Raw genomic sequence first — 25,904 nt, 5'->3', positions numbered from 1 at the left:
TACTATTTGCCAACTTTATTTTCAATGGTTATAGCACATCTGCTAAAGACCTTCAAAAACAAATTGTGAAGACAAGGAGTGATTACCATATGGGCTATTTCTTGCCCAGTGACTTCAGAATCCGGTAGAGTAACTGCATTGTTCCTTGTTACTCGTCTCACACTTTTAATTGGTAAAGCCCAGATAAGGGCTGATTGTCAGGGATTTACTTTGCCTTTATAAGTATTTATCCTTTGCCTCAAATTTACTTTTGCATTTATAAGTATTATTCCTTGCCTCAAATCTTTTCTGGAAAGAGGTAGCTTATTTATTTAAGAGTTCAGTTCAAGGAAGGCCACTTTCTTTTTAACCAGCAAATGTTCCCAAGCTAAGCTCTGAAAGATTCAAACCAGTAACTCATTCAACCACACAGCACAAAATGTGGTCCAGTGGATGCTAACTTCCTTCTTAGTTTGGTTTGCCTTTTCTGTCAGGGGGGTCGTGTAAGTCAACAAATACAACATGGTGAGATTGTATCCAATGGCTGACGTCACTCTCAAGGGTGAAAATGGAACTTTCACATTTAATCTGCTGTTTTCACTATGATATGTTATCATAGGAGGCACATAAATGACCAAGTAAAGCTTACACGAATGAATCCAAGGCTTTCTTGGGCAACCGCTATCCTCTGTGGGTATATCAACAAATTCCGAAAAACACAGTAATGAAAAATAGGGACAAAAGAGAAAATGAATTTTATCTTTGGCTAGTCCATGTTGCAAACACCAGAATAAAAAAAGGTACACACAAAAAAAAGACACAAAGAAGTACAGGTTTTATTAGAGACTTCTTAAGCTCAGGAGGAAAAACAGTATTACAGACATATCGTATTCTTATAAAATCCTTTACAACAGTTGACAAAAATTCAATATAATAAAACACACAAAGCCATCAAAGAAAGTGCTGTGTTAAAAAAAATGTTATAAACTCAAGTTGTCAGGTAGGGTAAGTAATGTAGTTCTATACAAAATGTAAGTAGTCAAAAAGTAAAAATTAAAATATCTCTGAAAGAATATTCTCAAATGATATTTAAAAAATACAACTTTACACTCCAAAAGTATCTGAATTGAAGGTAGACTTTAGAAACTTACTTTGTAAACAAGCCTGAACTCTGTAAAACAGTTCACAAATTCCTATTACGTGTTCACATTTAACAATGTTAAAGGAGAGTGCAAAGCTCCCCCCCCACACACACTGAAGACATTTAGTGTACAGAAACATGGGGTGGGTTCAGGCATCTCTGGCTGCGTCGGGAAACACGGTGAACTATGCCCACGGATTGGTGCATCGACACGAGATTACTGGTGTTAGAACATTTCCACATTTGGGTGAATACAAAATGTCATAAATTCTCAAAGAACCCGTATATAAGGCTCATCTATGCAATTCTATGTAGTTCATTAGAGAAAAACGAACGAGAAATTAAATCACTTGGCTTTAAAGGGAATCAAAATCCAAAGATGATTAGATCCAGTCTACTGTTTTATCAAAAATGTACACATAGTCACATATATAGTGTTTTGATTTATGCAAACAGGAAAACACTGAGAGAGAAGAGTGAACATATATAAGGTTTACCAGGTAAAAACAGGAGAATTCATGGGATGAAGCATCTCTGTCGTGAATGTAGTACAAAACTAATTGCAGGGGTGAGTTGTTCAGAATGAGCTCAGGCCTATTTTAAAGGATGACCCACTGACCCAATTTTCCTGGTGTGACAAGGCTTGGAGGAATAACACAGTTTTTGCCTCCTTCCCTGATTAGTCTGCAATTATTTCAAACAGGTTGTGAATCTCCTGAAACGCCAGTATCACCGAAAGTACACATTGGCAATGTGTATCACAATACCTTTGGATTTGGGGCCTTTTCAACCCTGTTCAGCAGTCTGGTCCTCCAAATCAAACAAAAACGTTTATGTGGCAATAGCAATGTCACAGTTTTGACGTGAGACCATTCAGTGAATCAACAAGGTCAGAATATTTTAAAAATCCAGAGCAAGCAGCCGGGAGTGAAAATCAAGAAACTTACTAAAAATCTCATTTTACAAAATACTTTTGTAAAATGTGAGGTATTAGCCCATTTCCACTCTATCATCCTAGCTTGTTTTCATCAACCACAGCAGATTCTACAATGTAGTCTACAAGGAGCCCAGCAAGGGGTGTGTGTCGGCAAACAAGGCTCACGTTCTCCCCAGATCTGAACCTCACAAAGCGAGCTCAAGGCAACGCGGTAGATTCAATAACAGAGTAAAAGGAAAAGACTCTCCAAACACAAGAGTTTATAATTACTTAGCACTGGAGCCAGAGGGCAAAGACCAATGTGTTTCAGAAACTAGGAACGATTAGTTAAATGAGACTGGTATAATATTATTGAGTAGAAAGTCTTTAAGAAAAACAAAAATAGAAATCATTAATTTGGGGGAGAGTTTTTTTGGTGGCTAAGTTCTTTCACCTAAAAATAAAGATCCAGTAATAAAAGCTACAGGCATAGGTCTCCTTACTGGCAATTCATAATAACCATATATCTATCACATTTCTGTTACGATAAGTTTCTATGTCAATGTCTGGTAAGGCTTTATCTTGTTATCCATTGTCACCTCTTTAATTTTAGAAGGATTAACTAAACAATTCTTGCTAAAATGTAGGCGCGCACACACACCAAAGTGAGTCTTGGTGAACGTAGGATGTCTAGTAAGCCTCAGGTTATCTTCAGTCTTCACACTCTTGCCGGTCCAGGAATGATGCGCGAGTTTAGGTTGGTTCTAGGATAGGCCCAGGGGCCTGGTTTGATCTGGGATCCCTGGGACCATACCTAGAACAAACCCAAACAAAACCAACCTCCTTGGGAGTGCTTTCAGCTCAGGCAGACTTCTGGGCTTTTCACTTATATGGACCTCCAGGGCTGTACGAGGACCATACGGCAATCTTTAAGGAATAGGTGTAACATTTCTGGAGCTTTCTGTATGTTGCCAGATGCTAGTACTGTGCCTGAGTAAGCATTATTTAAGCCATAGTATGAACAGAAGGTACTACAGGCTGCTGGAATAAAAGTGCAGAAAATACTTTGATTTAGAAATGGAGTTAATTTAAGAACTTACTTGGGAGGGAAAAGGGGTGTGTAATTTCTTAAGATATAATAAAAGAAAAGGCTATAGAAGATAGTTTTAGAAAAAAATGTTCAATGATAAAATAAACTAATTTTAGGTAGCCAACCTTTAGGAAATCCTACAAAAGTGAAAAATCTCAAGTCCAAAATAGTAATATTATCCCTTATTTTGAGAAACTCTTATGATACAAATATGAGAGGAAATATCTATTTCTACAATGACATTTCATAGACCCACTTTTAAAGTGTAGTCAGGAGTACACACAAGTTAAATACTGTCCTATTGCAATAAGATGCTTGGTGTGTGCCAAATGAAATTCAGTAAATGGGAATGAAAAAAAACCCAACTAATTGCTGACAGTTAAAATATATTAAAATATAGCATTAAATACAGCATTAAAATTAAAATACAATAAGCATTTAAATTTATCACACATTTTAGGATATCCATAAAATCAACTCCTTATCCATATTTTCCGTATATGTGAATCCTGGATTCACTCCTGTTTTGGTTTCCAGCAATTACAATGAGTTGAATCACTATTATCCCACAACTACACTCACAGAGAGATTTTTCTCCTTGTACCAGCACCCCGAGTTTGGCATTGTGACTCTCATTTCTATAATGGCAGTCTCAGCTCAAGAACTGTTTTGGATTATCTTCAAAAATGAGTACTGTATCATAATTCCTGTCCAGTAACATGAATAATGGAAAGCTGACTGTGAGGCATGCCCATAAAATACGTATTGATGTTAACATGATTACTAAAACACAGTCGGCCTGTTGGTAAAACTAAGTTGTTAAATGCTAGAATATCCCCTTCTAGACAGATTCAAATTTTACTTACAAACATTGTAACATGCAAATTTCATGTTTATTTTTCATTTACGAGAGTAAAATCATCACGCTTGATTACTTAACATATTAAATGATAATTTAAACATGCAAAATATAGAATGGCAGTAGGACTTTGGTAATCCAAATATCTGTCCATATCGTTATATCTAACACTGATAACTTTTAGCAAGATTTTACCATACAATTAACTGAATGAAAATTAAGATATTGTTTTCTTATTTTCCAGGGCTCAATCCACTTCATGTTTTGGAAATGAAGATATACTTCTCTAAAACCAAAATCAAAACAATAAAAAACTACCTTGCCAAAAAAATTCTTAGCAGCACGTGATATCCAATTTAAGAGGAAGTACTGTAGAAAATGCTAATTTGAGTGGACTAATGTTTTTGGTTTTCATAGGAACCAAAAAATTAGAGGACAGAAATAGAGAGAAGGTAACATATAAAAACAAATGGTTCCTTTTGTACAATGAAAGCTCTTCTATTTTGAGAGCAGGTATCTAATCTAGTAACTTCATTTATTTTTAAGATAGTAATGAAATGTGTACTAAAGTAATAGATGTCACAAGATCCATGTGCTTAAGTATAATCCCGTTTTTTTGGTCCTTACTGAGTGAATTTACTCTTACTTTATACGTTATTCTAGCAGTCTCAGTCACCTTGTTTTCAAGACCAAAGCAGACTAGGAGGAGTATTGTGAGGATGGAGAAAGGCTATTGCTACAGGAACACTCAAGCAAGCAGTAACATAAACTGGAGGAATTAGAGCTATTAAAAAGCAAAGACATGTAAACGAAAAAAGCACAGCAGAGTGGAGTCATTTAGTAAAGAACATACAGCTCTCAATGCCTAGTCTATCAATTATAATTAATAACTCATTAATAATGACCATTTTTGCATAAAAAAGATTAAAATATATTTCATATATCATTTAAGAAGACAGCAATGTATATTAAGTTTTTAAAAGATTTCCTTCAAAACTGATTCCAAAAAATTTCAATGCTTAGTTTAAGCCCCACAGCAAACTGGAATATCTAGAATGACTTATTCTCCCAAAATTCAGTTACCCAGTTCTTACTAAATTAGCCATGCATGTTTAGTCTCAAACCAGTAGTTCTAGAATATAAATCGTGGTGAACAGAGTTGAAAACACATTTACAGTGCTGTAGGTTTTAAGTCTGTATACTATACTAGGAACTATTAAGAACAAAATGTTTAACATTTCCCTAAGCTATACACAATGATTCATAGAAAGATAGTCAAATTTTCTTCTGTAGCTGAATTCATTGATGGAGAGTCCTAGAAACATCAATATATAGAAACTGAATTAATACTTCAGATATATGGCAATCAGATACACAACCAAATGTTCTTTCTTAGTAAGAACTAAGAGGCAAACAAGAGTATGCTGAACAGTCAGGGTCCACAAAGTCCATGCACTCTATGGACAGAAAAGCCCCTTAGCTTTCTTTCAGTCTACTTACTCTTATTTTAGACACAATTCTAGCAAGCTTGGCAATCTGGTTTCTCAGTCCACAGCGGATTAGAAGCAGCAAATTAGGGGCCTAGTGCAGGAGGCAGGCACACAAGACAGAGCAAAAAGTGACAGCTTATTATAAGGAAAGACAGAGAACCCGTGAAAAACAGACATAAACTCAGAAAGCATAGCAATGCAGAATCATGTAGTAAAGGGGCATTATAGATGTCAGTAGCCCTGGAGGGTGAATTTCTGATTATCACCCCATGGTAGGACTTGGTATTATTAAAGGTGACCAAAAAAAAGTTATAATTATATCCTAAGTACTCTAGAAAAAGTGAAGTAGAAAGTACATTTTAGAAAATTTCCTACTATACTGTCAAAAATATTTAATAATAAAATGGATTTGTCTCAGTCACCTGAAAAATTAACTTATACAGTTAAGTCATCCATCAATGATTACAGATAAATCAACTGTAACTATACTTAGGGCATCTCCCCCTAGTTTTGCTTCTACTAAAATATTTGCCACTTCATTTTCTAAAATGAGGTGAACTGCACAGGTATGTTCTTACAAATGTAACTGGGAGAACAAATCAACCTTTATGCTTTGTCTGGTTGTCATTCATGGCATGATACCTACGTTAGCGCACATGCTGAGTTGGCTGAGCTATACCAAGTCTTATGGTATTTAGGTCTTGTTTCTTTATTCTGTTTAGGTATAGAAACTGTATACTATGACTAAACCAAATCAATTGAACTTTGCTTCCCACGTTATTTCTAATAATTTATCAAAATATTTCATATTTTATATTACTGATAGGGTATAAGTCATCGAGTGAAATGTCTTCTAGGATCCCGTCTGACTAGCACTCTATTGATTTACAGTTCTGTGAAATGTATCAGAACTTGACTCTTTTTATGCTTTAACAATAAAAGCTGTAACACTTTTATTATGCGAATCAGAATATTACTACTTTGTAAGAAAATCGAGTTTTTTATTTTTGACCAATTTTACTAACATATTTGTAACCAGATCTTGTTTTTTGGTCTCAAAGGTTTTATTTTTAACTATTTCTGAGAAGTCAGATATCACAAACATCATTAAGTAATCTGGAGGATTTGGGTTTTGCTGGAAAAATTTCTTGTGATGTTACTAAGTCAGCTGCACCCATAGCTTTTAAATGATGGATCTTTTAAGTGATTTCAACTTAGGCTTCTCCTTCTGCATTAAATCCTTAAACCAATATTCTTAAATTTCCTTACTGAGTTGCCTTAAATGTGTTCCTCTTGATTTGCTTGTCTCGGTAACTTCATAAATCAAATGAGTCAATGTATCATTTCCTAATGAAATATATTCAGATGCTGTTAAGTACAATTAGATTTAATGAGGACTTAAGTCAGATAATAGAGACAACTTGTGAAAATAAGCAGAGGACCACAAATCGAAGACCAGCAAGAATCTGGCACTAGACAGGCCAGATAGGTACTTTTAATGAAAGCAGAAAAAAGATAATTTAAGATATAACTGTTACCAGATTATTTATTGCCATGACTTTCCTAACTATAGACAAAAAATTCTGTCTTCAAGACTGACCTAAATAGCTTTTTCATGCATTCTTACATTAAGTACTAGGTTTAAAACAGTGGAAAAGTTCATATTAAAAGCTGTCAGGATATTACTCCTAACAAGAAATTATTCTGTCAAAGTACCACTGTAAAATTTGGAAAGCATAATTACAAATTTTTCCCACAAAATATTTTCCCTAGAGGGTTTCTTTTGGAGGTGGGATGACAGCATTAAAATTAGTCAAAAGCCTGATAAGATAAAGTGAAATATTCTTAGAAAAGTAACAAATAAGAATATCCACTTATATTACATTGGCCCATTTTATTTCTTAAGGTATTCATGGCAAGAAGCATAAAGTCCAACACAGAGAGAGGTTCTTAGATTTTACTGGACATAACATCACCGAGGTCTTATTCCAAAATGACTGACTAAGAATTACTGGGAGGATGGCCTCTACATCTGCATTTTAAAAATAAGACCTCCAATTTATTTTAATATAGCCCCCCGATAAAAAAACAGAACGCTGACCTACAGACTACTATGAAAGAAAACTAGGAATTTTCACAGGAAAGATAATATTTTATGTTGGAAATATTTTAAAAGATAAGAAAATCTGAAAACTGCACACACCAAAAAAACCTTCAATTAAGGTTTCAATCATTATATAATGATTCAGCGACTAGAATTTTCATTGAACTAAGTAACAACTAGTGAGTAAGAGATCAGACTGGAAGATTAGCAATTCTTGATTAAAATAAATCTTTCAAGATTAAAAAGTATCACTTTAGAGATCACTGAATAAAATTGATAAATATTATGAAGCTATTTTTCCCAAAATGGTATAATAAAAAATAAAATATAACAAAATTAAAAATTATTAAAGTCAAATTCTTCCTGTGTAAGATTATACATTAAGAGAGATTACCAAGTTTTCTCTTAATTACTTCTTCTAAATCCAAGGAAAAAAAGAGTTGCCAAACTAAATAATTTTAAAAAGAAGGTAAGCTCTAAATGGTTTTACTATTTCTAAGTTGTAAACTAGACCCACTCTTAGGAATTGTTCCTAAGAGCTTAGTTATGGCAACTGGCAGAATCACTTATAGTACAAAGGATCTCTACTGTTCATATAAAGCAGAAACAAGTTTTTCTCCAGCATAAAAAATAAATTTCCTTAGATTATTGAAAGGAAAACCCTCTGCGTCATGAAAATTTACTCAGTTGAAGTGCTAAGTTGCAGGAATTCCCATGTGTTTCTTAACTCTGAAGTGATCTAGATTAATCATGTAATTTTCTTTCTAGGGCAGCCACATAAATTGAGTTATCCCTATGTTTCTCCCAAATGTCTATAAACTATGTCAGTACATGGGAGCTATGGGTCTCAAAAAACAGTATCCTCCTGAAAATATCGCTCTTTGAAAAATGCACTCATGACACAAAAGAGAAGACTGGACGATTTGGAAAGCAATCTCTTCTAAGAGGTAGTTTGTGAATGAAGTATTAAGGAGACAAGGATGCTTTCCAGGAAGGTGACAGGATATTTCCAGAATCTTACTCAGGTGGAGAGGGGACAGACTAAAGTAAGAACTCAGCAGCCCGGTGGCCCGTTTGTTAATGACACCCATGATCCCTAGACAAACTGACAGAACTTTCTGCCAAGTTGGGGATGAGGCCTTAGATGGACCACAGGGATCCCACTTTGACATCAGCTCTTCTAGTTGCAACAAAAACAGAAAAAGATAAACACAGAATAACTTAAAAGGCTAATTCTTAAAATGGTACATTGTTTTTGTTTAAAATATCATTAGGAAATATTAAAATTAACTACTGAATACACATGAACAGGGAAACGTAAGAAACATGTCATAACCCAAGTACTTTTAGAACTGATTTTTAGTTCCAAAGCCCAGTACACATCAGTTGCATGAAAATTCTTTTTTTTTATTTAGAACCTGTATCTTTAAGACTTGGTATAAACAAAAATAAAATACAAACAACTTGTTATTAACATAATAGCTGCAGTTATTAACTGTGAGAAAACTGTAGAAAGGAGTCACACTAAATGTTAATATTCTTGCAACAGAAGTATCCCAGTCATTTTATGGTAGCAAATTCTGGCAAGAAAGGGTAAATTCATTGTTATGAAAGTACTTCAAGAATTTCCAAGGTCGATCAGTTGTGCTGTGAATAAAACAGCAGTTTATTCAAAAGAGCCCTTACCTTTCTCTTGTTTTCCTAAAAGATCTGCCATACAGGTAACTACTATTTTCAGATCAGTTGTTCAAACCAGGGTTCTTCCTGTAAATTCACATCTTAGCTTTAAATATAGTAAACTTACACTCATTTTCCCTTTCCAGTGGAATATCTAGTCTTGAAGCTAAAAAATACTTTCATAAAAGGGACAATTTAAAATCCTTCATGTAAATCTTGGTTCTTACTTTTCTTCTACCTCATTTTTATTTTCTTGTGTTAGGTGTTCTTCCTCCTCATCACCAAAAGTCTGTTCCTGCAGGGTGGTAAAGGAGAGAGATCGAGCAGCCACTTCGGCAGCAAGGCCAGCAGTGAAGGTAAAGTCCGGTGACAGCTGCAGCCGTGCCAGCCTCTGCTTAATGGAGGGCTGGAATGAGTCCCTGGGAGCTGGATGGGAATGGGTCAGGTCACCAACACCTGCTGGCTGGGAGTCCTCTTCACTTTCCCATTGGTAACACACTCTTTCTTCAGCTCCTTGCAGGAAGCCTTCATTTGTAGAATTGCCTTTATTTTTACTGTCTAGAGAGTTTTCACATAAATACTCAGTCCTACTACATATTTCATTGTCAGTTATGGAGGGTTTACTATTTCCTTCTTCATTATCATTTTTACCAAATTCCCCCATATCTGAATCCATTGCTGGTTCTGAATTACTTATGGGTTCCACAGGGTCTACAGGAGACAAGGGTTTCAACACAGCTTTAAAGGGAAAAAAAGCAAAAAGAAAGAAAGAAAAATAATAACTAAGGACCCAATAATAATTTAAACTTTAAACTTCCAGTAGGTTTTTTTCTTATAAAGAATAAATAAAGGCTAAATAAAAGTTTCTAGTAAAATCAATATAAATTTATAAATACAGAGAATGTTATAAGAGATAAAATGTTTAAGAAATAAAATGAGATGGGGTTTCGATGAAGATTAGAACACCTCATGTATTTGCTTATTCAAATATTAAAGCAGTGGTTCTCAAAGTGTGGTCTCCAAACCAGAGAGCATCAGTTAGCATCACTGAGGAATTTGGTAGAAATGCACATTCTCAGGCCCCACTCCAGACCTACTAAACTGGAAATGTCCCATTTCCCTGGGACTTCCAGCCATGTTTACAAGCCTTCTGCTTTGTTCTGATGTATACTACATTTTGAGGACTACTGCATTAAAGAATAAGCACGGCTTTCACTGAAAATGTGTCAGATAAAAAGCCTGAATAATCCAGATAATAATATTTTCTACACATATATGTTTATAAGTTAAAACAGCATGAAAAACAAATGCAATATACAATTCAACTTACTTGCCAACCACCTAACAAGACCCTATGAAAGTAAAGCCATAACTTCTACACATTTCATAATGTCACAGAAAAATATATAATGAAATAAAATCTTTGTTCAAGATCAACTACAGCACAAAGCATAATACATAAATATAATATATATCCATACGGCAGAAGTTGTCCTTTCAAGGGAAATGAAGTTTTATTTAGCCCCTCTTGATGTTAGTAGGCAGTGGGTTGCTTGCTAGGCAGGCTCTCCTCCCAGTGTGAGGGGTTAGTACAATACAACATACATATTATGAAGCATGGCAGAAGAAAAAAAAAAGTGCGTCTTGAAGATCTGGCGTTTATTTAAAAGCAATTTTGTAAAACGTGTCCATTTTCAAGAAACAGATCCCTAAGCTGCAGTAACTCCACTAGAGAAGCAGCGACAACAGAAAAAAAATTGGTCACGGCAGGTTCCAGTGCAGAATCTCCCTCTCTAATTCCATTCGGACTTTGCCCCTGCAGGCAGAGATGAACACAACTCTGGAAGACGTACTGAAAGATTTCACGGGAAAAGCATTTTATAATATCAGCAGCTTTTATTTTCACAAACTAAGTCAGCATTATTGCCTTTTCAAATGTAAACTATCAAAAGCACATACCTGAAAAAGAAACACATTTCTCTCAGTGTTCTATCTTTGTCCATATTGTCAATAGGATAATTTTAAAGACATATGAAGAAAATACTAAACAATAAAAAAAAGGGTACAAGTTTATATATAAGATGCTATTTTCAATCTTCATGTGCAGTTTTAATTTATAAATCTGCTGGTTTAAAAAATGCAACTTTTATTAGAAGTTGACTGGTTTTCCTGATTATTCCTGATTGAATGGGGAGCAGACATAATCCATGTAGGGGTCAACAGGCAAGTGTGTTAACGTGGTGCTGGAACATAAGCCCCCAGCAGTACAGGGATTTTTGTCTCTTGATTTGTGTGCTAGGGATATACAACAGTAAAGCGTATTAAGAACTACTTGTTGAATAATTTGTTAAATGAATACTGTAGAGACTAAAACCCTTATTTAAGGAGACTAATTACAGAGACACAAATAATCAAATGGAGAGAAAACAATAGTGCCTAAAACGTAATACTCTTAATCTCTGATTTATGTTGGCCCAATATATAAACAAGCAGGTCACAGGAATATTTTTACTGCAGCTTCTAGGAAGACCCTAATCCCCTACATGCTTTGCTGCTCAGGACTTGCTTTCCTTGCACTGCAATGGCCCTCTGGTGGAAGGGCCTCTGGTCGGCCAGGCGGCAGGGCTGCGTCAGAGGGGGATTCACAGGGGAGAGTGGTGGAGAGGACAACTTGGGGAAGATACATTTTTGGTAAAGGGATCAGCACAAATGTTTTTCACGAAGAAAAACAGCAAATTTGTGGAACCATAGTCTAACTAGATAAATATAATTAGAGGAAGATATCTATGTCAGAATACTGTGAAATTGGATATGAAGGACTCATATGATAAAAGGCCTAAGACCAGGAAACGAAGATTTAAAACAATAAAAAAGGGGGTGCCACTGTTTTTAACACAGAGAGCCATTATCAACATCTGGATAGAAGCTACCTTAGAATCTTAGAAACTACCTCTAGGGATAGCTTAGAAGAAAAAGGTATTGGAAATGGAAGTCAGCTAAAAAGGCTATTATAATACATGAGCATAATATAATGAGGACCTGGAGTATAAAAGAGACCAATGGGAAGCAAGAGGAAGGATAAAATCAAGAAATGTACATCTGGATAAGGGAGAATGAGAATGGTAGGGCTTCTGAGAGAAGAAAAGAGAACCCTGAGGAACTTTCCAGAAGGTTTTTGAGTGAAAAAGAGAAAGGGAAAAGAAGGAAAATGATCTACACACTCTGAAATGGAAGTCCCACTCTACCTTCTTAGGAATCCATAGGAATTAATTCTTCATCTAGGAATTAGCTAGTTTAATGTTATCAATTATTAAGCTTCCCCTCGTTCCCTCCCTTGCCTCCCAAGAAGTTCAACTAAAGAAGGATGGGAAGCATAAACATGTTTAAGGCTAATCTTAGGTGTTAGCAGTTATCCAACTTTGTCCAAATCCAGGTATGGAGGCAGTGTGCACAGAACCTCCTCTGCTCCCATCTACTCCAGTGCTCAAATCACTGAATGACCTTAATGATGTAGCCAAGTGGCCTAGGTCTTAATGTATTTGTTTCAGTAATGAACTCAGTTATTTATTTTATAATATCAACATAAAGAGAACAAAGTTTAGAATATCAAATTCATGAAATTTGAAAACACTCTAATTTATTCAACTTATTGCCCATTCCAAAACAAATTTAGTCAAAAAAAGAAACCAAAAAACTGAGGAAAAGTGTGATTTCTTATTCCCAATTTCATCGTATACCTACTCTGTAATGGATTAAATTGATTTCATGTCTAGAAGTACTATACTTACTGATAGATCTCTTAAATTATAGCCGTAAGAATTCTTTTTTTCCGGATTCTATTCTATTTTTTGATTTAATCTTTATTATATTTTTTCCATTACGCCTTAAGAATCCTAATAACTAAAATAAGATTCATAGTTAAAGAAAAAGGAATCCCTTATGTTGAAATAACCTTGTACTCTGAAGTCAATGCTTACCATGATCACTAAATAGAAGTTGCTTCCACTTCTGCCTTTCTGCCTCTGATGCTTTGAATCCCAGCACAGATTTTAATTCTTGGAGAACCCTCTTGGATTCTTCATGTTCACGCTTCTGTCTCTCTCTATCTTCTTGAGACAAATAATAAAAATCTTCCTTTCTGAAATCACTGTCCAAATCGATATCATCTACATAAGCTTCTAATTCCTGAAAATGAATAAAAGAAAAAGTACTTTACTTCAAGCAGATAATTTTCTAGTGGGATTCATTTGTTTTAATCTCCAAGATTAAAAAAGGAGGACTCTTGGCACAAGTCATTCAGCATAGTTGGGAAACACAGCAAACATAGATAAATGGAAAACTTGAAAAAACTTAAATGGTACTAAAAAGGATTGTAAATAAGAAAGTTTAAATTATTTCAATCATTTTTCTACTCTGATACCATTCTACAGATCTAGTCAAGATTACAGTGACTAGCTCTGTCAAAACCAATCAAAATTAGCATGACTGGTGGTTTGGGGAGGTGGTATGTTAGTCGTCTTGTGGTAGACATTTCTGGTGCTTTCTGACTTTCTGGCAAGTCTGAACACTATTCCTAGCATCGGGAAATACTCATCTATGGCTCTCCATATCACTAAGGCAGATGGTAGGATCCCCGCTTACCCAGCCTCCCTTGCAGTTATGGTTCAGGCAGATGACTTGGGATGCTCTAATAGGATGTACCGGGAGCAGATGGGATTCCGAAGTTTGTTATAAAAGAAGCAGGCATCTTGAGGAATCCGCTCCAGTAAGAATGGGAGCAGATCAAACGTCCAGAGGCAGAGGTTCTGAAGGTAGCATCAGTGGAGCGAGTGGCAATGTCTGCGCCCAGTGACTTAGCACTGATGTTGCTACTTGAACAGCTCTTTGCACAGATTTGAGCTTTTTGCCCCAGCCTGGTTCGAGCCTGCTCGATTACCTGGCCCTCTGAGATATTGTCAGGTATCTAATGTTTTTTAAAAAATTTCTTGTTTGTAAAACTAAGTAGGGTTGGTCTCCCTTTGCAATTAAGAATACTGAATAGATTATATGATCTAAGGAAAACTTTTTTTATGTGTTTAATCACTTTTAAGTGTCTAAGAGGTGGACGATTAGGTATGAATAACAAGAAAATCTCCTGGTAGATTCAGTGGATTAAAATGGATTACAGAAAACTTCTTTTCCTTAGGATGAACAAGAGAAATCTTTGTCAATATCTGGTGCATGCATTAAAAATCATTTTCGAAAGCGAGGCGTAACATAAATGCAGTCAAACAGACAAGACGAATGCACAAGGCTTCTGACCAAGTACACGTGCCAGAGCCGCCTGTGCCAAGGCACCAGTTCTTAATGTGCTTAGTTACTTTTCAGTGTCTAAGAAATGGACAATTAGGTATGAATATCAAGAAAATCCACTGGTAGATTCAATGGATTAAAATTCAAGGCACTAAGAACTAATGATTTGATAGAAATTTAATATATTGGGATTTTGAAGCTCATTAGAAACAAAAGTTCAACACTTATTCCACAATTAACAATGTCACATAACAGAGGTAGGTAAGCTTTGTACATGAAACCCTTCTTTGGCAGGGGAAAGCGATTTTCACCCTTACCTGCTCCTCAGGGATTGGATCTTCGTCTGCAATGTGTAGAGTAGGCTGCATCAAAGGTACCACAGTACAGTGTGGGTTTTCACATGCTGTATCAGGTTTGTCTTCAAAAGAAACAGGCCACACAGAAATGAGTGAATATCTAATGAACAACCAAAAGACACAACAGTTCCATCACCTCAGACCATTTACTTATGCTGCCTCTTTATACCATATTCCTCCCTCCATATCCACCTGCTAGTAACCATTAATATGTTTTCCGTTCCTATGAAATTTTACTATTTAAAGGGTGTCATATAAATGGAATAGTATGTGGTGATTTAAGCCTGGCTGCTTTTGATTAGCATAGTGCATTAGGGATTCCTCCACCTTATTGATCTATCAGTAGTTCATTTCTTTATTGCTGAGTAGTATTCCAATATATAGATGAGGTAACAATTTATCTATTTACCAGTGGAATGGCATGAGCTTCTTTTAGTTTTTAGTGATTATGAATAAAGCCACTATGAGCATTTGTGTATATGTTTTTGTGTGAACATTAAATTTTTATATCTCTTGGGTAAATATCTAGGAATAATACTACTGAGTCATTTAGTAAGTATATGCTTAATAGTGGGGAAAATTTTGATGAGTAAAGGATATTTATATAACCTCAAAGTATTTTTTTCACAAAATAATTATTATGAAAGAGAAAAAAGGTTAAAGGAAAACAAAGATCACGAAAACTAAATGCCATGTGGGATCTGGATCTGGGCATTAAAAATATTATTGGGTCAATCAGTGAAATCAGAATGGGGTTGGTGGATTAGACAGCAATATTGTATCCATTTAATTTACTGATTTTGATGGTTACTGTGTAGTGGGAAATGTCCATGTTTTTAAAAAGTATAAATGGAAGTATTTGCAGGTAATGAGGTTTCATGTCTGTATCTTACTCTCAAATGGTTCAGAATATCACCAAAGGAATTTATATACAGATACATAAACAAGGCCACTGTGAACAACCAGGAAATCTGGATGAAGGGTACTGTGAACCCTTCTTGCGATATTCCTGTAATTTTTGAAATAACTTAAAAAAAAAAAAAAGAAAGAAAGAAAGATACAGCCTGCCCTGGCTGGGTGGCTCAGTTGGTTGGAGCGTTGTCCCCGTACACCAGGAAGTTGGAGGGTCAATCCCCAGTCAGGGCACTTATAGGAGGCAACTGATTGATGTTTCTCTCTCTCTCTCTCTAAAATCAATAAGCATGTCCTTGGGTGAGGATTAAAAAAATGGCCACTATGAGCATCTTGGTGAGAAAAGATGTGAATTCTATTTTAATTTATATCATTACCATGTATGAACAAAAGTGACATATACAGAGCATAATTAAGAAATAGCTTATGACCTGCCCAATAATCTGGAGACGGTTTTAACAATCATGTTTAAATGAGTGACTAAGATTCAACATCTCAGAGTATGCCAAGGAGGGGAAGCAGGATGCATCTTTTAACACCAATGGTGTTTCTATCAATAGAAAATGTACTCAAAAGCTATGGACTTGGGTCATTTCAAAAATTTAAATGCATAAACACTTGCACCTATTAAAAATCCATGGCAAATTTATCCTTTGGAGAAAAAATTATTCACTATTTACATTTCAGATATAAAGGAAATCTACTGGTAACATATCAGTAATTAGTATGTTAACATTTCCTTTGAAAAAAGTTAATACATTTACTATCTAAGTTCTTATTCAGTGTGTTTAAGACATTAAACAAAGTATTATTGATTTAGCTGTAAACAAAACAACAACCGACAGAATGATAAAACATTAATTATCTTTGGCAAAAATACAATTTCTGTACATAAATCTGATTAGCCTCACCATAAAAGTCTAAGGGATAAATATGGCACTGGTTTATAGCACAAGTTAAAAATTAATATGTCAAACACTTCCAATGAAATTAGTCAAAGTATGAAATCTGGGTCAAATGAAAGCAGGTTTGTGAAGAATTTCAAGACTGTCTCTTTACCTAGCAGTACAAGGCACTCCTGTGTTACTATTAAATGATGGCACTCAATACAGCTTCGGCCCCTGAAAACTAACACTCAGTGCCACCTGTTACAGCATTTGTGTATGATTTCTGAATAACAAAAGTAAATATTTTATCTTAAAAGCAAAACTCAGTATCTGGCCCGTGAATGTCAAACTCATTATTACCCTAACTGGAAAAGAGATTCTAAAAGTTCTAATAATGAATAATACTATTAATATCTATCCCTTCATTTAAGTTTTTAAAAATTAGGTAGATGATTCAGTGAACTTTCAAATCATACTGATTTTTTTAAAATTAATTAAGAACCAAGACTTTATATTCAGTGTCAATTTGTACATATACGTTCCGCTTTTTCAGTAAACTAAGTAGTTTTGTTAAGTCAGTTTCATCACGGTGACAAGAAATATACCTAATGAAATCATACTGGTGTAGAATCTGCGCAAGAAGTCTCTCATTGGTACCTTTTCTATCTGTATTTCTTCGGAGCAGTTTGTCCACTTGAGAAATGGCCTCTTCCCAGCAATTGTTGCTTGCCTGAACATGGGGCTGAATCAGCCTTAATTTCTGTTCCAGGATTTGATAAGTTTCTGACACTAGTTCTTGTGTTTCCTTAGTACAAACAAGCTTTTCAAGTTCATCTTCAAGAATTATTACCCTGAGTAATAAAGGAAAACAGTTTTACCATTTCTAAAATGTAAAATGGGAAATTTGTAATTTTCAAGGCTTATAAGCTGAAAAAAGTTCTGGAGACGGAAGGTGGTGAAAGTTGTACAATAATGTGAATATACTTAATGCTGCTGAACCATATGCTTAAACATGGTTAAGGGGTAAATTTTATGTTATGTGTATTTTACAACACGTTTAAAAAAGCTTATAAACTGTATTATATATTTATTCGACAAATAGTGCTTGCGTACATACTAGGTATGAACTGAAAGGACAAGTCAAACTCAAGGAGTAGAAGCCCATCTTCCACTTAAGAGAAACTTAGAGGTGAGCCACAGAAATTATACACATATATAAATATAATACGATAGCGTGGAAAGTTACAACTAGCATTTTATTTCTATTTTACAGATGAGGGATTAGGTCCAGAGAGTTGAAGAAACTGGCTCAGAGTTACATAGCTGGTAAACTGTAAAGCTGGGTTGAATCCAGGCACAAGAGTGTAATACCACAGAGATAAAAACACAGTGTTGTAAGAATTCAGCAGAGGGGGAGTTGCTACCAGCAATGGGTACAGACAGGGAGTGGCTAAGGAAGAGGTACTTTGGAGGTAGTATTGAGGGATGGGTAAAATTTGAGCATGTACGAAGATGAGGAAGGTCATTCCAGATGGAATAAAGGGAAAGGGAACTTAGATATTTTGGCTGGATTGAAGGAAAAGGAGTGAGAAATAAAGACAAAAAGGCAGACTGTAGTCAGTTACGGCAAACCCTTCGTGCGTAATGTTTTTTATAGACTTCAGTCTAATCTGCTATCCTCTGAAACCAGTTAGGATTTTTGGTTAAGTGAGAAAGCAAATATATGCCTCAGGGACATTCTAGCAGTGAGCACTCTGGAGGAGGAAGAACAGTTAGAGGGTGAATGTCTTCATGTAGGAAAGTGAGAGTGGGAAAAGCAAAGGAGACAATAGCAAGGAGTGAAACAAGATTTTAGGTAACACTTTTAGAAGACGTGTCTACGTAGCAATGCTACAGAACAAGAACAAATCAGATATGATAACTACTGGTATACTCTCCAGTTAAAATATTTTGAAAGGTAACACGGAATACTCCATTTTTAAACAGGAAACATACTTCCCATCATAATCCCACAATCTCTTACAAAGGAGTGAAGCCCTTCCTTTTCATTTGCATGTCTGCCCCCTGTGGTATTTTCTTCCCAGAGCCATCTTCTCTCCTAATGCATTCCTTTATGCCCTGCATATTTCTGGTTCTACTGCCAAAAATTAATTCTTTAGAGACTCTGGTGTTACCTCATAGACCTTTCCACTGAAATCTGGTTTTCCTCTGATGATAGTCCAACCTTTGCCACCCACTCACATTGAGACCGCCTGACCGCCATATTCCCTGTGGCATTCACCTGCTTTCTTAGAATAGCAGCTACAGACCACTGGAACATCCCGGCCTCATAGTTTCTTAATTTTTCCCTATGCATTAACCTTGACATCAGCCTTACATACCTAATGCCAGACCTTGAACCAATGCGAAAAAGCTTATCTTCTCAAAATGTCTTCATGACCTTAACTTCCTATCTCTCTACACCACATCCTTCTTTACTCCAGTAAACTAGCCGTTTGATTTTACTGAGACTTCAAGACCTTTTGACCGATTTGGGGGAGTCATTTATAGTTTTAAAAGTCATTGTTATATGTAGTTGTAGAATAGTATATTGCTATTTTTCTGAATAAATTCAACAGATTTGAACCTTTTCCTATAGCATAGGACGAGGTTTTTGGACCGGATTGGATAGGAAAATGGAGGGCGCATATTTGTCGATCTTCTATTTTGCATGGGGTTGCTGGCATAAAACCGATTGTTACCCTATCCCTTCCACTTCTTGCCCGGTATCCGGGGTCAAGTACATAAACTACAATCATATAAATTCATTAAATTCCTATGACCTTCCTGATTACCAACACAACATGAACCCAGCCATCCATCTGATCCAGTCCTATAACTACAAGACTCTGTTAGAGAAAAATTTCACTGAAATGATTGCACCCTCCATTTTACCAAGACAGAGTGCCAGCAACCCCATGCAAAACAGAAGATCGACAAATTTGCGCCCTCCATTTTCCTATCCAATCCGGTCCAAAAACCTCGTCCTATGCTATAGGAAAAGGTTCAAATCTGTTGAATTTGTTCAGAAAAATAGCAATATACTATTCTACAACTACATATAACAATAACTTTTAAAACTATAAATGACTCCCCCAATATAGTACTTACATAACACGTTTCTCTGCTCTATTTGTAGCTATAAACCGTCCTTCATGCTGCATGTCTCAATTTTGCTGCTTTTTTCTAGCTAGGACACAAGCCAACAACCGCAACGGCATAAGAATGAAGCTTGCTAATTATGGGGACATTTCCTCATACAGCTCCTAAACTTACTCATTCAGTAATGCTTTCAGATGGAGCTGCAAGCTGCGCACAGCTGTGTGAACATTATTCAGTTCTCTTGACTTCTGCTGAGTTTTGGATAAACGCTGGGGTACTGATTGGTGCTGAGTTTCAAAGTACCGATAGAACTCATAGCTGCGCTTAAGCTCTTCCAAGCAGGCAGAATGAGCATGAGGTAGACCCTGAGTCACATCAGATAAAATACGATGAGGCAAAAGTGCTGAAGTAAGTAAGGGTCCAGGAGGTGCATTAGTGGTAGAAAGTAATAGGGCTAACCGTCGGAAGAACTCTGAACTCTGTGCCACCCAGAGTTGGAACAAAACCTAAAAGAAAAAAGAACTAGATCAATAAAAAATATTCGCTAACTTTCAAAACAAACTTTAAAATTTCCACTTTATCCTAAGTAATGAATATAGCTGAGCCTGAATTAACTCTCAGATTAGACAAGAACTTTATACCAAATTATGTAGTCATGACACATGGGAACTTATGATCCCAATATAGCAGGAAACACCGGGATATCATTTAGTATAGCTCTAACCTAGAAGGGAAGTGCTGATGGAATGAGACGCACCTATTAGAAGTAAATGTTGATGAATTGTTTAAAAATTTTACACAAAGAAGAAAAGACAGAAGGAATAATAAACCTATATTAAGTCCAAAGAAACAAGTTATTGATGGCTCCAGAGTTTGGGGTTCAAAATTACACCATTATTTTGGCTAGTAAACAGTTAAGAAATAACATAAAAATCAGTTCCAGGGTGTTCATACCTAGAAATGTCTGGCATGAGAAACTATAAAACCCATTCTTGAGAGACATGCCCTGAATTCAGGCAGCAAAGGATTTCTCCAGATACAGTCCTGTTCACAACACAGACAGACAGACAAACAGGAGGAAGCAAGCTAGTAGGAACGAGAGTTAGTGTACTACAAAAAGGACTGAACCAATTTCGAGTCTACTTTTTCACAGCTAAGAAAGTGGACATTTTTAGACTGTTTTATTAACTGAATATTATGATACTTTAACATAAAACTAATTTACCACTGATTTATTTTTTTTTAAAAAATAAGCAAGGTCAAATTTCCAAATTGCTAAAGACAAACTTACCTAGGAATTTTGGAATATAAATAAGCTTATCTCACAAGTTATTAACCATTAAATGTTATGATTATAATGATTTTATTTATTCCTTTATTTGTTCATTCTGCAAGTATTTCTGCACACCTATGATGTACCAGAACTATTTTAGGTGCTGACAATACAGCAGAGAACAAAAGAGAAAAAAATCCCTGCCCTGATGGAGCTTATATTCAGGTATGGGGACAACAGGTAATAGCAAGTAAAACATAGTTTCTTTGCTGATGGGTTGTGGGGAAAAATACCGCAGAGATGGGGAACAGCGAGTATGTATTTCTGTGTTTTTGCGTAGGGGAAAGAGGAGGGACGGGGTGGTCAGGAAGGGCAAGTCTGATCCAAAATCGAGCCATGAGACTATCATCTGGGAAGGGAATTGCAGGGAGCAGGGGGTTCAATTGCAAAGTTTTTTAGTAGGAGTGTACTTGGTACATCTGAGGAACAAGAAAGTCCGTGTGGCTGAAGAGGAGTGTGGTAAGTGATGAAGTCACTGAAGTAACTCTGGCTTTTTACTCTTAACAGACCTGGGGAGCAACTGAAGGGTTTTGAGCACAGAGTTGTATGATCTGAATTATGTTTAATAGGCTCACTCTGGCTGCTGTGTTCAGAGAAGACAGGAAGGTGAGAGAAGTGGAGACCCATTAGGAAGTTACTGTAATAATTCAGATGGAGTTAATGGTAGCTTACACCACCGTGGTTAGAGGTAAGAGGTCAGCAGTAGTTGGACTCTGGATATATTGTGAAAGTAGAACCGACAAAATCTCTCTTTTTTCCCCCTCAGCCAAGGACATGCTTATTGATTTTAGATAGAGGGGAGGGGAGGGAGAGAGAGGGAGAGAAACATCAGTGTGAGACAGACATCGATTGTTGCCTCTCATACGTGTCCCAACTGGGACCAAGCCCGCAACCCAGGCGTGTGCCCTGACTGGGAGTTAAATCCACAACCTTTCGGCTTACGGGATGCTCCAACTGAGCCACACCAACCAGGGCCAAATGTGTCCTTCGATGTGGCTTTTGATATATGAGAAAATTCTTGTTCTAAACAAGAGTTGCAGACATTTTCCAAAGGGAAGATGCAGATCTTCTAAGTTCTTTACTCATGTTTGTTGAAACAAATGGCTAGTAAATAAAATCACTCATATTGGTTACCTATTAAACTCACTTATCTCCAAACTTTAAGAAATGCTCACATTAAGAATTTTATGTATTTTGATATCAAACTATAAGGATCTTCTTACTCAACCTTTATAACACACTAAGCTTTTACAGGCAGCTTCAAAAACATCAGTAAGGCTATTACAGTAATAGTATTCAGAAACAACAAAAGAGAATAGGTGCACCATTTGTGTTCAGAAAGCACAGGAACAATCCAAGAGCATCTATCTTTCCCTCAGCCCTTCCCTCCCTTTCTCCAATGGATTACCTTCAATGCAGGCAGGCTGAAGCCATCTGTAAGGTTATGTGCTTCCTCTTCTGAAATCTGCTCTTCACTAAGTCCAAGGCCCAGCTCCTTAAAAGGCACCACACAGATGTAGTTGGTTACATTGTCACTCTCAGAGTTCAGGGGGTAGGTTAAATTAGGTTAAGGCAATCAACAAAGACTTTTCATTAAAGCACAAAGGTTACATTAAAACTGCCCAGCATTATTACCTTTCCTATTTGTTCTGAACTTTGACTGGAGGAGATTTACATCATTTTAAAAGAAACTAATCTTAAAATCCAATATATTAACATACCTCAGATATTTTATAGGATCCTTGTGAATAAAATATTTTTACATCTAAAGTATTAAAAATTCAGTTATTCACAAATGCTAAAGGGCTAATTTCAGTTATTTTTGACACCTTTTGAAACTGTATTATATTGTGCACTTTATTGTATCATGGCTCAGGCACTCACTACCCTACAGTAAATACTTCGCTTTCCTTTCAGTCTGCATGCCGTAGGACACCACTAACTGACCTGTATCTCAAAGTACACAGACTGCCGATGCAAGTAACACTACGCCTGTTCTATCCAGGTTGTCTAACACAGGCTACAGCTTCTGTTTGCTTTCCTCTACCACTTCTGCCGCTATTCCTTAGTCACCTTGCCCCCTACCCAAAGACAAAGGCAATCGTCGTTACCAGTATCTTGTGTATCCTTCGAGATGTTATGCGTACATACATATATACATACACGTGCAAAAGCAAATCCTAATATAAGTGAGTGTGTATGTGGAAATATGTATGTACATATACACATACACACATTTATCCCCCTACACATATAAACATAATCCCTTCTATACACAAATGGAAGGGTAGTATAAACACTGCTCTCTGCACTTTGCTTTTTTTCATTTAACAATATAATTTGGATATCATTCCACAGTAGTGCATCAAGAACTACTTGTGGAAGTAGTTATCATGTTTTATAGCTGCATATTTCCCCTTGTTTACATGTAACCAAATGTTTTCTTTTTTAAAGGGAGTATTATTTTTTAAAATCACATGTCTAATCTCTTCAGTTTTTCTATTCTTTTAGAGATTTGTCTTTTGATAAGAAATGATTCATTTCCCCCTACATTTTCAAAGTTGCAGCCACAAAGTTCCATAAACTATGCTCTTATAATTACTTATTTCTTTTTAAGTATGGTTATAGGTCTATTCTCATTACTAATCTTATATATTTCCACTCTTTTTACTTTGATCAGGCATGTAAGGATTTAATGTATCTTATTGGTCTTTTCAAAGAAATAGTTGGTAGATTCTACTTACTTTTAATTTCTTAGGGTTTCCTGTGTGGAGAATTTGATCTGGCCCCTGCCTACTTCATCTCACCCACTCCCAGCTCACTGTGCTCCAGTCTTGGTGGTCTTCTTCCTGCACTCCAATCATGCTCAATGTATTCCTGCCACAAGGTCTTTATACTTGCTGGTCCATGTAACTGGAACATAATCTTTCTCCTCATTCAGCCTCAGCTGAAATGGCAGCTCCTCAGAGAGGCCTACCCTACCATCTAACCAAAAGCATCAACCCACCAATCACTATCTTATTTCACTGAATTGCTTTTTATTTCTTTAGAGCAAATATCTGAAAATCTTATCCGCCCACTTGTTATTCATTACCTCATCCACCAGAAGGCCAGTGCCATGGTAACAGGGATCACACCTGCCTTATTCACTGCTGGGCACCCTGTGTCTAGATAAATGACTGGCACAGAGAACTTCCACAATTTGAGAGCTTGGTTAGACTGCCCCTTCTTGCTCCCCTGCCTCTCACTGAATTATAAGCTCCTGAAGCAGGAACTATGTTTATTATGTTTACCACTGTATATCAGTGCTAGCATATTGGGGAGCACTGAGTTCATACTCAATAAATATTCACTAAATGATACCTACTTGCAGTTCACATGCCACAGTGTCATAATTTCTATTTCCATATTTCTGCTTCCTTCTACTTGGAATGCAGACTCTCACCATCTTCAGGCCAACTCCTACTAATTCCTTGAGGGTCAGCTCAGGTGTCACTTTACTAACAGCCTTCTCTGACCCCACAGGCCTACTACATTGTCCCGTTATGTTGGAAGGTACACTGGGCGCTTACACTGCATTGTGAATACTGACTTACCTACTGACTACACTCAAAAGTCTTTAAAATTAAGTAAATAGTACAAGTTTTTACTTGGTTTTCCTAGCCCATAATAGGCAGGTATTTAGCCAGTGGGGAAACTAAGTGGATAAGTTCTTGACTAAAATGGAAATGCTTTCTCTCAATTTCCAAAGAGGTAGTATAGTACAGTGAATACACGTGTATGTGTGCACAGTGCTAGAGTATCCGGCACACAGAAGGTGCAAAGCAGTCTTTATATTCCATTTACTCATACTTTATTTATGAATCTTAATTAAAATAAAGATCTTATATGCCTTTATTTCCTACAACTATTTTTTTTTGATTTAGTAAATTTAAGTGACTGACACTATCATTTATTTTCTTTGAGTGCCAGACACTATCTAAGACTTTATACGTACTAACTCATTTGAGGTCAACAAAAAGTCAAAAAGACTATGTTAGTATTGCCATTTTAAAAATGAATAAAGCAAAGTACAGAGAGTTAAGAAACTTGCTTACGGTCTCCTAGGCAGCAACGGATATAGACAAAAGTTAAGTGTAGCTGATCTGACTCTAGAGCCTCTAGGTTTTGAAAGGGGAAGGATTTCCTGTTGCCAGTTTATTTCCATGTCATGACACAAACTGGCCGTGTTCAGTAATTTCAAAAATGTCAGACCCAGCAAAGCCAGACTTTATTCTTTGGACCAGTAAAGGGAGGGACTTCCAGTATTTTCCTTGTTAAATATGTGCCACATGACAGCAGAAGAACTATCTTCCTGTCTGGTATTGTCATTCCCCCTGGGATGCATTTCCAATTTTAAAATAGAAGTAATGATGGAAATTAGCTTTAAAATAGGCAATTTCAGCTTATACATAACTTTTACAGAATGCAACTATATGACCTATATCCAGGAATCTGGAGACTTTTTCTTACTTTTAGACAAAAAAAGGATATTTTTTCAACATATATAGGGTAGCTATCCTCGCTGCTTGAAAGTTGGCTCTTACGGTTCTGTAGACAGCTTTCCGAAGACCGATGAGATGCTGACTGGGATGCTGTCCAGCTTTATTAAATGGGCAAGCAGCACTGACCCTGTCAAGCAAACTTGAAAAGTAAAATGTGATACAACTGTACAGGTGTCCTAAAGT

The 25,904-nt window shown here is 36.2% G+C and overlaps 1 protein-coding gene across 11 annotated transcripts in view; it reads right to left on the bottom strand.

Moving 5' to 3' along the window:
* Nucleotides 1-1,467: 1,467 nt before the first annotated feature.
* VEZT (vezatin, adherens junctions transmembrane protein) overlaps nt 1,468-25,904 on the bottom strand; it is a 67,149-nt gene continuing 42,712 nt past the window's right edge. For 6 of the 11 annotated variants that reach the window (XM_024579031.3, XM_045186802.2, XM_045186803.2 and 3 more), the window contains 7 exons: nt 25,711-25,860; nt 22,586-22,733; nt 20,019-20,350; nt 17,361-17,554; nt 14,866-14,966; nt 13,234-13,441; nt 1,468-9,994 (listed from right to left, as the gene is read on the bottom strand). In XM_024579031.3, the coding sequence (XP_024434799.2) occupies nt 9,480-9,994; nt 13,234-13,441; nt 14,866-14,966; nt 17,361-17,554; nt 20,019-20,350; nt 22,586-22,733; nt 25,711-25,860 (1,648 nt within the window). In that variant the 3' untranslated portion in view covers nt 1,468-9,479. The other 5 variants (XM_024579032.3, XM_024579037.3, XM_045186804.2 and 2 more) reach the window with 4 other exon arrangements.

The sequence above is a fragment of the Desmodus rotundus genome, chromosome 3 (genome assembly GCF_022682495.2).
Source record: "Desmodus rotundus isolate HL8 chromosome 3, HLdesRot8A.1, whole genome shotgun sequence".
Lineage (NCBI taxonomy): Eukaryota > Metazoa > Chordata > Mammalia > Chiroptera > Phyllostomidae > Desmodus > Desmodus rotundus.
Note: the sequence above shows the minus strand (reverse complement) of the source record. Positions and strands in the feature narration are given on the sequence as shown.